Source organism: Zosterops lateralis (assembly GCF_965231275.1).
Source record: "Zosterops lateralis genome assembly, chromosome: 11".
Taxonomy (NCBI): Eukaryota; Metazoa; Chordata; class Aves; order Passeriformes; family Zosteropidae; genus Zosterops; species Zosterops lateralis.
In genome coordinates, this window is record NC_139771.1 from 21,874,802 (window position 1) to 21,893,249 (window position 18,448).

At 52.0% G+C, this 18,448-nt stretch overlaps 1 protein-coding gene across 1 annotated transcript in view; it reads right to left on the minus strand.

Annotated features, from left to right (window-relative positions):
• Positions 1–561: 561 nt before the first annotated feature.
• PLXND1 (plexin D1) overlaps positions 562–18,448 on the minus strand; it is a gene marked incomplete at its 5' end in the record, with an annotated part of 64,771 nt that continues 46,884 nt past the window's right edge. Inside the window, 11 exons of the mRNA XM_083869164.1 lie at positions 562–3,165; positions 3,767–3,841; positions 4,657–4,797; positions 7,776–7,923; positions 9,299–9,462; positions 10,199–10,303; positions 11,365–11,399; positions 12,226–12,289; positions 13,284–13,387; positions 13,551–13,707; positions 14,202–14,348. Coding sequence (XP_083725290.1) covers positions 3,049–3,165; positions 3,767–3,841; positions 4,657–4,797; positions 7,776–7,923; positions 9,299–9,462; positions 10,199–10,303; positions 11,365–11,399; positions 12,226–12,289; positions 13,284–13,387; positions 13,551–13,707; positions 14,202–14,348 — 1,257 coding nt within the window. The 3' untranslated portion in view covers positions 562–3,048. The remainder of the gene's footprint in view (positions 3,166–3,766; positions 3,842–4,656; positions 4,798–7,775; positions 7,924–9,298; positions 9,463–10,198; positions 10,304–11,364; positions 11,400–12,225; positions 12,290–13,283; positions 13,388–13,550; positions 13,708–14,201; positions 14,349–18,448) is intronic.

An 18,448-nucleotide genomic window follows, 5' to 3' on the forward strand; every position in this document is an offset into this window, starting at 1 on the left:
TCCCGGGGTTCTCAGATGGGGGGTGGCTCCACAGAGTGTGACAATGTCCCCAACAGCGCCAGGCAGGGGCTGTGTCCTCCCTCTCACCAACCACCAGGTGTGAAATGCAAAGCTCTCCTGCTTTGAGAGAGGCCAAATAATTTAATGGGTGGATTTAGCTTTGCAGAGACTTCCTAGTGGAAGGAGAAAATCCCTCTGGTGTCGGGAAAGCACAGCTTTTATTGGGGAGGGGGAAGATTTAGCAATGCCATGGTTACTGAGGGCCCTGGGCCCAGCTGGTGTCGGGGTGCTGAGGCTGCAGCCTCCAGTCTGGCAGTGCAGGGAGGCACCTGGCAGGTGAGGGCACCTGCCCCTGGCTGCCCCTGTGGGGTTTCTGCTCCTCCTGTGTTGGTCAGCTCAGCTGCCGCTGTCCTCACACCAACTGTCCCCTCCCGGGCCTGGGTGGGGCAGGAACTGCACTGGCTGTGGGAGGTGTGGGGGAGCCCCCAGGGGTGCAAACCTGTTCTCCCCCAGGGGTGCAAACCTGCTCTCCCCATCTGCTGGCCCCACACATGGTGTGTCCTGATGTGCCACACTTGTCTGTGCAGTGTCCTCCCCGTGTGCTCAGCAGGAACTGCACTCGGTAAGTTCAGCACCTTGTTTTATTACAAAGATAGGCTTTGCCAGGAGTCTGCCACTTCCACTACACAGCAGGTAAGGGCACTACACCCACAACACGTGCCAAAGTTTAAAAACATCTTACAAAGGGCTCAGAGGTTCAAGGAAACACTACAAACCCTCTGCTAAAGTTGTTCCTTTAAATGGTTGTAGCAACTACATTTTCTTTTTCTTTTTCTTTTTTTTATGTTTTCTCTTTTTCTTTTTTTCTTTTTTTTTGGCTTTGGAAAAAAAATTAAATAATAAAACAATAGCCCCAATACATGGCCCAGCCACAGCACCTGGAGGCAAACTCTACTTACTCTTGGCTCACCTGAATCCTTTCCATAACAAATAACATGGGGCTATAGCTCCATGGCCCTGTCCCTGCCACCAGCCAAGCTCAACATTCTCTGCTACCTTGGTCCTTCTCACCCTGGCCTTTCCTTTCCCAGGCTGGGCCTGCCTACCTCTGGCAGCTATTCACAGTTTCTAAAAGACAAAAACATCAAGAATTTTTTGTGAAATCACTTTCAAAATAAAATGTAGCCCAGCTACATTCTTAGAGTTTCTATTCTGAAGCCACATCCTCAGCAAAGACATTGAGACCTCCACAGTGTAAGTACTTTTTCTGTAGTTCTCTTTAAAAAAAACTCTTTTCTTCCCCTTTCCCTCCCCTCCCTCCCCACCTTGTAGCATACTGGATAAAGTCTACTGTTTGTTTTAAAATAGATATCTATGTACACATACACAACTCTGATGTTCCGGTTTCTGACAAATGTAGCATTACTGGAAATGGAGACAACCTGTCCATGGCAGTGAATCACCCGGGAATTCTGGTGGACAAAGTCATCCAATGCCAGGCTGCATCCCAGCCAGCTGGATGACTCACAAAGGCTTACCTTACACCCTCCTGCAGTGAGGTAGTAACTGTTTCTTCCCTATGTGGCAGTTGGAGCCGTGGTGGGTCAGCCCTGTGGGCAGGAATGCTGGCCTTGGCTGTGTCCAGCCCTTTCGGGGGCCTGTGTGACACTGGACAGCAGAGCAGCCACAGCTCCCCAGGCTGCAGGAGGGACGGCAGATCACCGAGATGGGCTGGCAGGGTGGCCCTGGGGTGGGTGGGCTTGGGCAAGCTCCATTTGTCTGCCACTAGAACCCTCTCAGTGACCACCCCAGCCTGAGCTGGGGCACTCTCTCACCTTAGTTTGCAGCTGTGGGTGCTGGAGATGCTCTGCTGGCCTGTGTCACTGCTGGGCTGACACACTTGGGTCCAGGCCCTCTGCCTTTAAGGGCTGAAAACAGGCTGGCCCTGCAGCCAAGCCCCACTCTCTGGGCTGCTCTCAGGTACCAGCCACAGGGCTGGGCCCAGTGCAAGCAGAATGAGCTGCTTTAGGACACACCCCTGCAGGGCTGGCCTGGTGTGTGGTGATGGTCACAGGGAGAGGCAGAGACAATGCTCTGGTGTCTGCCCTGTGTGTGGCTTGAGGCCACCGTCAGAGGGCTGACAGCTGTCCCTGCTGGGGCTGGGGTGGTGCAGTGCCATGGACACGGGGGGAGCCAGCCTGGCGGGGCAGGAGGGAGGGCCACACTCCTTCCCCCACCCCTGCACCGTGTCTGGGACTGTGCCTGTGCCTGCCCAGCTGGGTGGGGGAATGTTCACCTCCCCACTGTGCTCCAGCTCACCCTGCACCAGACACAAGGACCCAGGAAGGGCAGAACAGCCCTTCTGGTGCTAACACAGCCTGTGCTCCCTGCAGCTCCCAAACAGTGTCTCCATTAGGGATAAAGTGCTTTCACCATGCCTTAGCTGCTTGGGAAGCAACTGCTTTGTCTCAGCCCCGAGTTCCCTGCGTTGCCCAAGTCTCAGATGGAGGAGTGGTTATGTTTACACATACAGTACAAAAATTAAAAGGCACAAATATACACAGAATGCAGCAGATAGTGAACAGCTGATAAGAGTCCCTGGTGTTGGAAAAACAAGGATGTTGGAGGGATGGAGTGGGAGCTCGGGCTGCGATGCTCTTTGCTGTCTGTGGTCATTACTCCCTGAGGTGACCCTTCTGCTCTGTGTCTGTTGCTCCAGCCCCGTCCCAAGGAACCACGCAGAGGGATGCACGGAGTGCTGACTGCTTGGGTGCTGACCAAGGGGAAAGTGGTGAACTGAGCTTGCCTTCATTTCTGGCTGGCCACAGCAAATAAATTATGGGTGCCACAGTGCAGACCAGAGGAGTTTTAGCTGCTCGGAAAGGTGTCTTGTGGCTTCTTGTGAAGTGAGGAAAACTTTCAGCCATGGCCAGGCCCGCCCCCTCCACAAGGCTGGTTTGAGTATGACCAAGGTATGCCTGCGGCTGAAGGCAGGTTCCCTTGTGGCACTGTGCTGCAAGAAAGGTCACTTCCAGGGCTGCAGCCAGCCTAGGCTTCACTGCAGGACTCATAGATGTTGTCCTCCATAAGTGCAATCACTTGTTCAAATTTGTGCTGGAGCTGAGTGCGCTTTGTCGTGGGGTTTGCGTCCAGGGCGGCCACGATCTGTGGGAGACACAAGCAGGCAGTGCTGAGGCAGTGAGGGGTGCCCACCTGCCAGCCCAGCTCCCCACACCAGACCTACGGACCCCAAATCCCAGCCAGAGTTCCAAAGGGGAGAGCCCACCCTGTCCCAGAGCCCCTGTGCTCACACCCCTTGCACCCCTGCTCTCCTATGGTCCCTGGTCAGGGCTAGGAGTGCAGTGGTATGTGACAAAAATGCACTGCTATAATAGAGCTGAGGGCACAGCACCAGCCCACAGGGCCACTGCCTGGATGGGGCAGGGACAACAGGTGAAAGTTATTTTGGGGATAGACCTTATCTGCATGTTCTGCTCTCCTGAAAAGGTCTACACACCTGGCAGCCCTTCTTCAGCCCAATCAAATGCCATTAGGATCAGCTGTGAATAGCCAGCCTTCTCTTCCAAGAAGTCACCAGCCAAGGGACAGAGAGCAGGTGCATCTATTACATACATACTGCAATAATGCACACCCCAATAATCCCTGTTCTGTGGGACTGGATGCAGGTGTCACTGTGGGGTTACTGCAGAGACAGCTCCTCCCTCCCCAGGCAGGCCAGAGCCCCTGTGATGTAAAACCCACTCACCTGGGAACGGTATCTCTTGGCATATTTGTATATCTCAGCCATGGCAACGTTGGTGTTGAATTCATTTCGGTATTTCTTTATAAAGATAGAAAAGAGAGGAGAGAATATTAGCAGGATGGAGCACGTGAGTTCCAGCCCAGCCAGTAGGCACTGACTACAGTAAAAGCAGATTGTGCCTGACTTTACTGCCATATTGGTACAGCTGGATTTTTAAGGAAAGTGCATTTGCTTGCATCAGGGTGGGTCTTGGTCTTTTCAAAGCCAGCTGTAGATACCCATGCTGGGCATGGATATATTCCTCTGTGCCCAAAGCCATTTCACTGGAGGGGACAGCACATCAGCTGTGCTGCAGAATATCAACAGAAAAATCCTGCTTGGTGCCCAAAGCTAAAACACCCTGGGGAGAAGGTTTGATTTTGAAGAACCTGCAGTGCATCACTGGCAGGACCCTGATCTGGAGTGGCTGCCAACTCTTGTGGCTGGCACCAGGGCTGGCTGCCAGTGGCTGCCTGGGACTCAGGGCTGTCCCTGGCAGTGGTGCCTGGGAGCCAGCTGGCTGGGTGGCTGCAGGACTGCAGAAATCCATGTCCAAACTTCCTGGTTTTTGGCACTGAATTTTGCTCCCAACTCCCAGTGGTGCCAGAGCTAGTTAGGCTCAAGCAAACTCATGGGTGTTTACTGCAGCTCTGGCAGTAATTGAAGTTGCTTGGAATTAGGTCAGATGAAGTTTGTGCGTGGAAGTTTCAGGCAAAATATCCTTTCCTGTGTGCTCCTTTCAGCATCGAAGCAGTAGCTGATTGCAGCCTACACATATTCCCTGGCCCAGGGAATGCCAGGCTCCAGCAGGACACTGAGCCTGCAGACCCAACCCCATCCCCTCCAGCCCTTACCCGAGACTCCTCGGCGAGGTGGGCGTTCATCTCCTGCTCACTCAGAGGGGGCATGTCGTGGATTTGCTTGTAATATCTCTGCACTATCTTCCTGTACTCAGGGATCTCCTTGGCATACAGCAACTTGTTGGTCGGGGAATCCTAGAGCAAGGGCAGGACACCAAGGTCAGGCACGGGGTTGTTCCTGGCTGAAAACATTATCCTGTTTGCCTGAGCAAAGCACTGACACCAGACAGGGCCTCAGCTACAGCTGGGTGCAGGGAACAGCCTTGCCTTTGTCCCAGCTGTCACCAGAGAGGGGTGGACAGCACCAAGCCATGAAGCAGCTCATGGCAAAAGGGCTAAGACACATCAAGGATCTGTGGATGGGCATTGTGTGCCTGTGGAGACACAGCACCATCCTGCTGCCCTTGCATGAGCTGAACATCCATCAGCTCAGTGCTGGAGAAGGAGGTGGTGAGGTGGCAAGCAGAGGCCAAAAGCACACCCAGGGTCAGGTGGGGTGGCTTGCTGCCAGGGAATGCTCTGCAGGTGAGGCAGCACACCTGTGCCAGATCAAACACTTGGGCTCTGTACCACTGTGTGTGGAAACTGGCAACAAGGGAAGGGCTTCTGCATGTATTTGCTGGGGTTTCTTGAGCAGCCACATCGATTTAAGCTAAAGAACAAAGCTATCTTACAAGTTGAACTTTGTCAGCTGAAATGTTGCTTTTGGATTTTTCATGTAGCTTTGATTTATTTGGCACTGGCTAATCCAGCCTGCCTGGCCTAAATTGAGTGCACGTAAAGTAATTAACAGAGAATACTGAATTCTCTTGATTAATGTCAGCTTGGACACAGCAGCCTTAACCTCCCAGCCACACAACTGGTTTGTACCAGTGGAGGCACAAGTCTGCTGCCCTCCTTGCAAACACAGCATGAATAATTTTAACCTCAAGGCAATCCTGCCCTCCTGATATCATTACCCCAGGAATGAACTTGGCTGACTAGCCTCGTGTTGCATCCCCAAGGGGAACAGCCCCAGGCTTGGGGACACCAAAGGGAGTGAGATCACCGTGTCCTGCCACCCCTGCACGGTGTGGGGGACTGCTCCCCTGTGCTCTGACACGTGGAGAGGGGAGGGAGTGGCAGGTTCTGCCCACAGGCAGCTTTCTTGGCTCTGTCAGGCAGGAATAGGGGAGCCCGGGGTGACTCCAATCTGCTGCTGCAATCTGTAGCTTGGCTAATGCTGCAGGGGAAACAGGAAACGGGCACCAGATCCCACAGCAGTTTATTTTCAAATCGAGTGACAAGCATTATGAGAATATGGCCAACTTACAGAGAGCCTGCTCATGGCATTATTTTTTTTCCCTTGGAAACACAAAGGAAAACCATGCTGCCTCTTTTCTAAGTTATTTTTTAATTTGTGTCTGATGTGCCTCTATTATGAAGAGATGGGCACTGGTTTATTAACTGCTTGTGCACTGTAGATGTATGGACTGAGTCTGCTCTCACATTTGCAGTATCGAGAGCAACGTGCTGAAACTAAGGGAAGAATCCAGTCTGGAAAATGCTCAGTGATACACTTCGTGTACATGCAAGCTGATTTTTATGCTGAGGATTTATTCTTCCCACATTACTCAACAATTCATTCACTTATACTATTGTATTCCAGAAAAGTGTTTCCATCTGCTGTCTGACTCCAGCTGACCCCTCTTCCCCTCATCTGCCGCTTGACAAGGACAAATTGTAGGTGTTTCGTAACACACGCAAAAAAAAGACCAAAACCCAAACAAACAAAAAAATCAAGCACTCATTAGATCTTCCTCCAGCATTAACCTCTCCCAACAAAGGCTTCCTGCAGCTCTGGGGCCGGGGGTGCAGCGCCCACCCCCTCACTGCAGGGTGTCCCCCAAGTCACACACTGTCACCACCAGCCTCTGCTGGGGGGAACGGGGGGGTGATTTACAGCACTTCTTAATAAAACTTATTTATGTCAGGAAGTTCCAAATGTCAGCACTGTGCTCGGCCAAGGCGGTGGGAGAAAAGAGAATGTGCACATGGGATGTCTTCCTGCCGGCCAGCCCTGCGGGGCTGTGTGTGGGGTGGGAGATGGGACCTGGCCCACACAGCCTTGTGTTTGTCTGGAGCAGCCTCAGCTCCCCCAGTGCTGTGCTCAGCCCACCAGCCTCCCACCCCACGCTGGACACGGCCCCTGTGGGAGGGACACGCTGCAGGGGAGGAGATCACCAACTGTGGCAGTGTTTGCCATGTCCCTTCCACAAGCTGATGGATGGTGTCACTGGGATGGCCCTGGACAGCCTCACACCTCTAGCTGAGCCAGGCCGGCCTGTGATCCCTGGACAGGCACAGCTTGTGTTCTCAGACGACTGGCTCACCTCCTGGGCTTCTCTCCAAGGTGAGAGGCAGAAATCACCAAGAGCAATGACTGAGGCTTTGCCTGGAGCTACATCATTTTCCATCCTGTCACTAGGAGTTTATGTTGTCCCTCAGCTACTTTATGGGATCATGATGCCAATGGTGCCCCCTAAACCAGCCCTGACTGGAGGAGCTGGGCTCCCCTGTGGGGTCTGCCCATGCCCCATATTGGTGCCCTGAGCAGAAGTGGCCCCACTGTGCTCAGTGTTCCCTGTTATGCCCCTGCCTAAGACAACAGCAGAAAATATTTGTCTGCTTCAGCAGCAGCTCAGCTGGGTCAGGAAACATTTCAGACACGGTGCTGAGTCAGCAGGTGCTCTCCCATGGCTTCAGAACAGCTCATGGAGCTGATGGGTAACCCTGAGCACACAGCCCAGGGGTTGATCTCCCCCAGCCTCAGAGCCCTCCAGGCTGGGGTCCTTGCCTCGTGTCCATCCTGCCTGTGACTGCGTGTCCCCACTCCCTGGCTACTGTTTGTGACAGAGGAGGTGCAAATTTCAAGCTCAAGCCTGAACAAAGGGGTGGGGAAGAGAGGGGAAAATGCATCCCTGGAGACAACCAAAACTCAGCTGCACGAGCCCAAGCAGTGGCTCCAGGGGGCCATGGGAGGAAGGCTGGGCTGGTGGCCTCTGCCAGGTGCTGCCACCAGCCTGGCCATGCCTGTGAGTGCCTGGGCAGCAGCCCTGCCCTGGCTGAGGTACCTTGCCCAGCTGCAGGTCGGAGAGCGAGCAGGCGTCGATGAAGGCCTGGGCGATCACGGACAGACAGGCGTCGATGTGGTCGGTCTTGTCGATGTCGAACACAAACTGGGGGTTCTTCAGGATGTTCACCCAAAACCTCAGTGGTAGGCTGCAAAGGGAAGGATCCAGGGACACACACGAGATGAATTTTTGTGCACCAGAGGAAGGGGTGTGGAAATGCAGGAAAGAGGATGATACAAAGGGAGCAGTAGAGAGGAAAGCTGAGGAGGTGGGTTCTGCTACTTAATCATCCCTGGTACAAACCTCTGCCTTGAGAGAGGGGCAGGGACACACCTTCACCCTCAAGACATTTGTCCAGGCTGAAGGACGTGGCACATACAGCCTTCTCTAGGCACACACATGCCCCTGCTTCTTCAGCAGCTCCCAGCAGCTGCAGGCCCAGAGAGGCACCAACAGCTTTGCCTGTGTGGGTCTGTTGAGTCAGGCTTCTCCACTTGCTGCTGTCACCTCCTTTTCCCTCTTTCCTGACACTAACCATCATCTGGTTCTGATAGTGAGCCTGGCCCCACAAAACACATTTCATCTGTCTTCTTTTCTCTTCTCTCATCATTTTTCCCTTCAGTTATTTCACTGCTGATTTGGCTACAGCACAGCTTCAGTCTATTCCTCACCCTTCCTACCCTCCACAGCAGCCAAGAGGTGAAAGCCACTGTAAGTCTTTGCTCTACAGGTCAGTGATGCAGTAAAGGGAAGGCAAATCTGTTGCCCAGTGGTTGTATCTGCATGCCTACTCTCAGAGTAAAATTTGATTTTCACACATTGGGGTGGAAACAGTTCCTGTCTCCACAGTCTCCAAAATGCTGAGCCTGTCCTTGACACTTTCTCCAAGCTCCCTACTCTCTCCATTTAAATCCTCTGGTTTATTTCCTGCACTATTTCCCCCTTCCTGCTGCTCATGTCCCTCAGCATCACTCCATCTGGTCCCACTGCTGTGGTGCTCACCAGCAGGCCACTGTCACAGCACCTGCTCCCAGAGTCCCCTGAATACCCTGGAGACTCAGCTTGGTTACAGACGTAAGTCAGGAAAAATGCTACTAAAGGGCTGAAAAGGCAGAAAGCAAATGAAAAGGATCCAAAAATGCTGGATTTAAAATTTCCATGACGTTTTAAGACCTGACATGGTCTTGGACTCTGTCTCAGATCTCCAGTGCTTGCAGCTAACACCATTGCTGTCTCCCATCATCCTATTTCTCCTTTCATTATTTGTGTATGCCAGTTCTTTCTGCCCTTTGTCTGCCCATGGCTCCTCTTTCAGCTCACTGTTCCCCTGGGCTTCATATTTGTTCAAAGCTCTCTAATCCTGTGTTTGGCTTCATCTTTCACAGCCCTCTCTGCCACCCTCCCTGTTTCCCAAGTCCCTCTTCTACTTTTAGCAACCTAATGATTAGTCCAGAACACCAGGGTTTTGCAGCTGCTGCTCCCACGAGATGGAAGGAAGAAAAGAAGGATTTCCTTTTCCAAACCTGTTGGTCTTCCAGATGTGCAGCGTGTCAGGGTCTGTGATCCCTCTCTTCTCTGCCTGCTCCTCTAGGAAGTCAAAGAAATACTTCACAGCCACGGGTGGTTTATCGTCTCGGATGCTGAGAATGGCTTTGAACAGGTCATCCAGGAACTTCTGGAGTGTGCCCTGCAGGACAAGGACACAGTGGGCCCTGGGGAGAGCAGCAGCACCCAAGCCCAGGAGTCACAGCAGAGGGGCTGTGAGTGCTGCACACCGGGGGAAACCCTTTGCTGGCAGGTGGGTAAGTCAGAAGAGAGAGGGGATGCTGAAGCAGGGAGGGAACAGTTTGTGGATAGTGATATAATAAACTTGCATTTGGGGTTAATTTCTTTTGGCATCAAGATTTTCTTTCTTACTGCTGGGATCTCACATCTGTGCTTGCTCTGTACAAAGACGACCAGAGACTGCTGGCCATCCCTGTGATCTTTGCTTCAGTGAGGCACCATGCTGGGATTAAAGATGGGCCAGATCTGACCTCAGATCACACAGACATTTTTCTTGCTTCCACAGCTGAGCATCTCCATCTCCTGTCCCAGCAGCATCTCTTTCTGGGGAGATGGGTTCAGGTCTCAGCTATGCATCCCAAGCCCTGAGGCAGCCAGAATCCCTTTTGTCTGCACAGACCCCAGTCCATCCCAGGGAGACCATGTGGAGCATCACACAGCAACAAGGATGAGCTGGGAAGCTGGAGGGACCCCGAGGAGCCTGACAGCCTCACTAAACTGCTCCAGCCATCCAGGAGAGGAGTCCCACTGCCTTTGGGGAGCAACCAGCCCTGCAGTGCTCCTTCCCTGGAGCAGGCTCCTCCCTGCAGACCACAAACAATCCCACCTGCCAAGAATGGCGGCAGCCCAGCTCCTACCTTGGTGGAGAGTAGCCGGGTCAGGTAGATCTCTGGAAGGACCTTCTTCCTGTGGCTCTGTCTGTGGGACTTCTTATGTTCCACTGATTCGTCAGTTGGGAGAACCTGGTCCCAGATAAAGCACTTGGTCAGAGCACTCTTCCCTGGAAGTGTCACACTAAATTTTCCTTTCAGCATAGAATTTCAACCGCATATAAAATTCAATTAAAAAGCAGTTACTGTTGCTTTATAAGCACACCCTTATATGGCTTTAAAAAAGTGATCTATAATACTGAGTTTTTCTGACATTTGTTTCTCCTGTGCTCTGTATTGCCTCTCTCACTCCAGATGAAGGAAATGAACCATCCATCTCCCTTTGCATGCTGGCCTGCTTGTCCCCCTGGGCTCTCACACCCCTGTCTGGGCTGCACCTCGGGCTCCCTGCAGCAGTGCACATGGCTTCTGCAGAAACCAGCTTTGCTTGGATTTGGAAAAAGCACACTATACAGGAATGCTGGCTTTTTCAAAACAAAAATGAATATTCCACTGGTCAGGTCGGTGAGTTACTCTCTAAAATGACAAAGCAACTGACGTCCATCTTGGCATTGTTTCACATGTGAACAGTTAGTTTCCCATCCCTTCTCCCTCCTTGCTCTGCCTGTGTGTGTGTGCATGCATGCTTCTAATTGAGCATGGAAATGCTTGCAGAGAAAAAAAACCCACTCAAACCAGGCTACAAAATATAGCTGTTGTCCATAACACCTTTTTTCATGACAGCTTTTAGCAGCATTTAGCACTTGGCGCTTCCAGCACGGAGCAGCAGCAGGAACCCACGGACCTGCTCCGGGAAACGGGCAGGATGCCAGGAGCTCCCAGCAGGTGACTGAGCCGAGGTGTCACCGCAGGCTGCACTGACACTGTGCCATGCCACGCCCTCACCACGCCCCTGAGCCCTCTGTGGCTGCCAGCAATTTCTCTGCCACCCCGGTAATTCTTTATTATGTCCCTCAGCTTATCTACAGATCACCTTTCTGCACCTCTTTGAACCCTGCTGAAGAGAACTAATGAGCCTTGATGCAGCTTGTCCATCACATCTGACACTACAGCCCACAGACTTAATTTAAGGTAATATCAGCAGCCACCACATGCAGCCATCATCCCCCTGCAGCCAGGAGAGGGATACTTACCAAGTGGAAGTACTTTTCAGTGTCCAAATCCTTCACTGTGAAAAAGAGAGACACAGTAGTTCAGTCAGGGGGTCCAAACCAAAATCCACCTCCACTGGTGACTTCCGTGTCAAGAGGCATCTGAACCCCAAGAACCCCAACACCAACCACGAGTGATCTTAGTGTTTCTCCTTGTTTTGGGGTTGTTTTTTGCTTTATGGGGCTCGTGGAAAGCACCCTAGGAGGTACTTTAAGGGAGACCTGAGGTCTCCCAAGGGATGTTTTAAGAGAGACTCAAAAGGGCACAAGAGCAGGATGAGCACAGGGACACTCCTGCACTGTGACACCCTGCTGTGCCCTGCTGTGCTCCCAGGATTATTCTGAGCCTCATCATCAGCCAGCTCAGATCCAAGCAGCTCCTTGCCACAGCAGGCAAAGGACTCCTGGAAAGCCTGGAAACAGGGTTTGAAATTCCTTGTTTAATGTGGATTTTTGTCTCACTTGGTCTGTTTTCACTCTGCACAGCCTGAAACCTAGAAATGCACTGGCAAGGGACTGAATATGTGTAACTGGGAGGGAGAGGACTTTTAAAACCAAGTGGCTTCAGATTCTTCCTTTCTCTCACTCTCACAGCACAGATTGGATGCCACCCCCCAACAAGGGAGTGAGATGGAAGGTGCAAACACCTTGAGGGCTGGGAGGGCACCCTGTGCCCCATGAGGCAGAGGGAGGAGACTGGATAGCACATGTTCAGAGCCATCACTTCCACAGTGCCAGGAACGAGGGCTGGCAGCATCTTCCAGCATCCTCAGCCAGAGAGAACCCTCTGACAGTGCAAGCATTCCTGCCTGGCCATCAGCAGCAGGGAAAAGGAGCTGTTACCTCTGCTCAGCGTGGTGTCCTTCTTGTCCGTCAAACTCATGGCCAGGGATGCCCCTTCAGGGATCTGTGGAGGAAGGGAAGAACATGCATTGATGAAAGGAGCCTTATCAGTGCCTCCCTGGTGCTGGGGGATGCTGGTGCAGTCATGGTTCTGCCATAAACACCCCCTGAACCTGCCCTGCCTTGTCCTGCCCTGTCCCCCATTATGTGGAAAAGGACTTTTTTAATACAATTACAATATAGTGAGGTTCTCAAACCCAGTGAGAATTGGGCAAATACAGGTATCTAAGATCCATTTTTGGATGTGGACACCAGGTAATCTGGAAAGGAAGGAGAGTTTGGCTGTGCTGGTTTGCCATTCCCCAGATGGGAGAGGGGAGCGGTGGCAGCCGGAGCAGCAGGGCCAGTGCAGCCGCTGTGCCACGGGGACAGAGGGGACAGCAGGGACAGGGGACAGTGCCAGCACGGCTCTGGCACAGCCCTTACCCTGATAACCATGCTAATGAGTGCTCAGCTCCACTTTTGTTTTCCAGGCACGGCTACAGACCAGTGAGGATTAAGCTTCCAGGCATACCAGGGAATATGAAAATCGTTAAATAATTCTGGTTTCATTTAATTTTAAACAGAGAAACAGGCAAGAAAACAATCTGATTCACTATGTTTCCCCATATTTTTGGCCTCACTTCCTCGATGGTATCCCCAGCCCCTGCTCTCAGAGCAGGGACTGACAGTTGTAGCTGCGATTTCAGCAGGAACACGGATCAAGAGCACAGTGATACTAATCAGCCAGGCTGGTGGCCCTTGGGAATGAGAGCTTTTTCCCCTCCTCTTTCTGTTGTCAGTAATAACTTGTTTTGCATGAAGAGTGTTAATTAGTTTCTGTGTGTTGCAATATTAACGAGATTCTCGCCAGGGCAGATGTCTATTCCCTGGAAGCTCTCACGGAGCTATGGCAACCTCTCTGCTTGTTCCCGATGATCCCGTTTTTGGAGGGGAACCACAGCTCACCCTGGGGGCCAGGCAGGAGGAGGAGGGGCTCCCCTGAGGTGTAGCTTTACCTTGTAATGTGCTAATGTGTTGAGTTTCTTCCTGCCGTCCTCCACCACCGAGGTGTCATCGAGGTCCCGCAAGATGTAGCTGTCAGTGCTGGTGGCGAACCACTCTGAACACAGAGAGGGGACAAGTGAGAAGGTCTGGGACTGAATGGCTGCCCTGATGTCTGCACTGCTTCACCCACTGCTCTGACAGGCACCCACAGCTGCAGCACAACTTTAGTGCTTCACCTGTTTTTACAGACTGGCTGGTCCCATGCACCTGGTCCTTACCGAGGTCGACGTCTTCCACCCTTGGCCACTGGGAGTAGGGGACGTTCTTGCAGAAGGCCTCCAGAATTTTCTCCTTCACTTGACTGAGAGTGTCTGTGTCCATGGCTCTGACACTCAGCGAGTCCATCCCACAGCCTTGGAAGGAGACGTTGAGGTTCTGCAGGCAGAGGCTGTGTTAGGGATGACCTGCCTGGTTCTGCTGGCTCTCAAGAATTTTTGGAAGCTACAGTGTCTGCACAGCTCTGCTGGTGTGCCCTGGGCCCTGTGCTGATGGAAATCAGGCTGAACTAATGGGGCCATCGATGCTTTACAGCATGAGAAGCACTTATTTACAGCCCCAGGGGCTGAGGGCTCTGTTGACCAGGCTGGGAGAACATGGGGAGCAACACAGCAGCCTCCCCTCATGCTGTCTTGCTAATGGGGCTTGACCACCACCAGGCAGGAGGAAGGGTCAGCCCCCATTACCAGCCGTGTCCTCAGTTGCTTGGCTCTGACTGGTGACTAATGGGACCACCAAAGCTCATTGCTCAGCCTCTGCTTGATGCAACAGACCAAGCTCCACTGCCTAAACCAGCTCCTCCTCTCATCAGCTGCGCAGACCTACATACTGAGCATGGCATCTCCCTCTCACCCCAGCTCATGTGTACTCACCCTGGGCTTTGCCTCTATGTTCTCCCTCAGCAGCCACTCCTCGTTGAGGGTGTACCTGGCCTTCCCTGTAATGGCGTCGATGGAACCCTTGTTAATCTGCTGTTTGATGGCACAGATCAGCAGGAAGAAAGGCTCTCCAACTGTCTCCTGGGGAAAGGAAAGAAGACTAAGTCAGCAAACTGGACCTGGTGGTGACAGGTCCATCAGCAGTGCGGCAGGGACAGGCTCTGTGTGGACAGTGAAGGTGCCTCTCCCCCCCAGGTGCTGCAAACACCTGGCGGGGGCTGTCACCTCCCAGCTCCCACTTGCTTCTCTCTGAGGCTGCTCAGAACTTTTCAGACTTGTGGAAACATGACAGCACAGATGGGGAAGGGGACACAACAGCCAACAACAGCCGCAGGCCGTTTTTGGGGATGCTGTAACTGTCAGCATCAACACACCCCATCCAAGTTCTGCAGCAAGCACTGGAGCTGTGGAATGCCACCAGTGGGCCGTGCCAGCCTGTGCTGTCTCGGGGCAGAGCTGGGGGGCTGCTCAGAAGGAAGGGACATATGCATAGCTGTGCCAAGCGGGACATGCACACGTCAGAGTCGGCAAAATGCAAATGTGCATTAATTTCCATGTGAATTACACAGGAACAGAGAGAATCTAGCATACTGTGCTACAGAGATGCTCCCTGCAATCTGACAGGGTGCAGACTGTACAACATGCTGCACTCAGCAGGACGAGATAGGGCTGATGTGCACAAAAATCCAAAAACAGAAATATTTGGGCACCCAGCTTTCTCGTGAACGTGTCAGCTGAGCCCCTCATTGCACTGCTTGGTTTGCCACTGAACTCCATGGGAGTGAGCCCACAGCCTGGGCCTGTGGCTCTGGGAACCAGCGTTCATACTTCTCATACCACAGCAGAGCCCTCATCACAGCGAAACAGAGGATCAGGGTCAACAAGCTGTTCCCATGTGACAGCAAGCAAACACACCATTTAACTCCTTACATTCATCAAACCTAAGTTCATGGGAGAGAGGTGAACTGTGGCTCTCCTGTAGCAAGAACAAAAAAATATAACGGGGAGCATCTATTTGTGATGTGATTCAGCTACGCAGTTTAATGCCAAATTTCTGATTCACTTCTGCCTACTGCACTGATGTGCAAGGGAAACATAAACTATTTTCTTAAGGAACTCTCCAGTGTTAGAGTAGATCCCATTCTCCCTAATGTTCACGTTCAATTTCCTTCCAATGAGGCAAGTGCAAATTCTGCACATTTCTGTGTTCTGAGCCTCCCCCCGCACACAGGGCTGCCATCTGAGAGCCTGCCCAAGACAACAGATACCCAATGGTTTTGATATTTCTCAGCTAGGAGCTGCTAAATCCTGTTCAATCTGCTTCTTAATTAAAACTTGGTGATTCTTTTATTCTAATTGCCCTATAATTGCTGAAGCAATTAGTTCTGTGTCAATTTGGATGCGCTGCATTTGGTGCGGCTGATGATGGGGTGATACAGCAGGGCTGTCACTGGGCACACGCCGTCTGTGCCAGCAGGGCTCTCACTTCCTTTTCAGGGGTAACTTCATCAATACTGGGAAGCTCCCTGGGCCTGCTGCAGGGGTCTAATGGATGATTCCTGCAATGCTCCTGTGAGCAGGCAGCACAAAACGGGCTCAGAGCAGGGCTGTGGGTGCTGGAATGCAGGAAGGCATGGCTTCCAGAATGCAGAGAAAGGTGTGGAGGCAGGAAGTGGAGAAGCTGAGGATTGAGTGAAGAGTGAAGAATGTGCAGAAGACACAAAGAGTTCATTTTGGAGACAAAGGCAGAAGCAAGATATGACAAGGGGACAGTGCTGACATGGAGACCCTCCTCGGGCTGCAGTACCACTGCCCTCATACTGCAGAGCACAGGACACCACTGGCTGGCCCTGCACACGGGGTCACCAGCCTCTGACATGGGCCATGCTACCAACAGGAACCCTGTTTGTGTCAGATGTGAGCAGGGACAAACTCGAAGGTAAACTCAGGGCTGAGCTCTGGAGTCTGCCCATCCCCTCCAAGGGCAGCTCCAGCCACAGGGAGACTGCAGTGCCTCCAAAAACATGAACAAAGGGCCAGTCCTGCTGGCCTGGGAGCCTCTATGGGCTGAAATGAGCCTGGGCTGCAGGGGTCAGGGCTGGCTCTGCAGCACCTGCCTGCTCACACAGGGCTGCCCTGGCAGCAGTGGGGTGGGCACTGTGGGGTCACTGCAGGGCAGGATCTGTCCCGGGCCAGCCCACAGGGGACACAGCCACAGAGCTCCACTGAGGAGATGCTATTTCTGCTTGGCTTTTTGGCTTTCAGGCTCAGGAACTGTGGGATGTTATGGAAATCTGAAAAAGTGCTAATCAGACAGCGAATTTCAAAGCAGGGAAAGAAGGGCTGGCAGGCAGGGACTAGAGATAAAATGGCAAACTTGTGAAACCTCCAGCATTGTTCGGGAAACTCGTCTGGAAAGGAATCAAAATTGTCTTTGGACTTGGCTAGTTAGGAGAAAGGAAGTTTAACCAGAAGAGATCAGTGCTGATTCAGGACAAAAAAAAAATACTTTAAAAAAACACAGTCTGGGGCCTTTTTTTCCTCCTATTGTGAATGTATTTTAATGAGACTTCATTTTCATTTTTGACTGAACTGTTATGGGCCCTTAAAGCTACCCAGGGCACTGAAATAACTGCAGTAATGGGAAGCACAGTTCAGGCTGGCAGGACTTGAGCTGTTCCACGCACAAGGAGCGTGGGAGGGCTTCGTTTTTATATGCTTGGGAAAACAAAAAGGTTTAGAGCACAGACTGGATTCACATGTTGCTGCCCTATTAACACAACTCTCACAAGTTATTATAGATGTGCTCCCAGGATCAAACTACAGCCATTTCCAAAATGTTTTTGTGAGCCCAGGGTGGGAACATCACAGAAAACAGCTGCTTATCCCAAGTGCCCGCTAATTTTGGGACTATTATCTGATTGCATTCTGTGAAGAACCAAACCTCCATCCCAAATGCAAAACTTGGGCAAGATGGACCCAGACATAAAAGCTGAATTGCAGACCCTACATTTCTTTTAACTCTCCAAAACCCTGTTAGGAGCCAGGCTCAATGGTACCATGGTAGCTCATGGAGAAGGCTTTGTTTTAAAGCTTTTATCACCAAAACTGTAGCATAAAGTAGAGACCTGGACCATTTCATCTACGATTCTCACTCAGTTCTGCAGAAACAGAGTTCTGCATTGACTGTGCAAATGCTGCAAGTTCCCTCTGAGCCCCCGTGCCTCGCAGCAAGTCCTGCACACCCTGAGCCAGCCCCCAGCAGTGGACTCCACTGCTTCAGGTGCCCTCCACATGTGCAGGCCACGAATGCCTGTGGCCAGCAGCTCCTTCCCAGCTGAAGACAGCTCCTTCAAATCATTTTCCCCCAAAACACAAATGGACGGGCTGTTAGGCAGAGCATTAATGCGAAACAAATGTTTTGAGCATGTAGCGTTGACTTACAAGGGAAAATACAAGCACTTGGAATTTTTCCACTGCACAACGGCAGGGACTTTCACAGCAGCTGTTTCAAATAGACATTGTGATTAATGGGGATAATTCAGGAATGAAAACCAGGCCCATCATCACATGTCTGACAGAGCAGGGCTACAGGCAGGCAGGCAAGCCTTCTTTTTAACCAAGAAATGCCTCTCTGAAGGCAGCAGAGTTTGATCCTTAGGAACTCTGAGCACATGGGAGGCCTTTGGCTATCACTACTATTTAAATCACAGCCCTGAGCTGACACCAGCCGTGTGGAAGGAGGTGCTGTCTGTTCCACCACAGGAGCTCCATCCTCATTTGTGTGGCGGGGAAGACGCCAGCTCTGCTGATCTGGATCAGGCTCCTGTCCCTTTGCACAGCCAGGTTTGTGTCACCTGGGACAAATTTCCTCTCCAGACACTCCCATCTAACTAATTTTTTTCCCTTTTCATATTTCAGGAGCAGCTCAGTGTCTCCTCTGATCCCACCCTCACTGTGGGGCATGTGAGATATCAGAGTCTCCTGGAAATCAACTTCACTGCGCCTCTAGTTTGAAACCATTTGTTTTCAGAGATGGGAGAGAGGCTGCAGCAATGCTCTGCACTGCCATGGCTTCAGGCTGGACATGGCCTGCAAACCCAGTGTGCAGCCTTAGCCCCTGCCAAGAACCTGCTGCAGGTGGGAGGAAATGCACAAGAGCTCTGCAAAGGGCCCAGTCA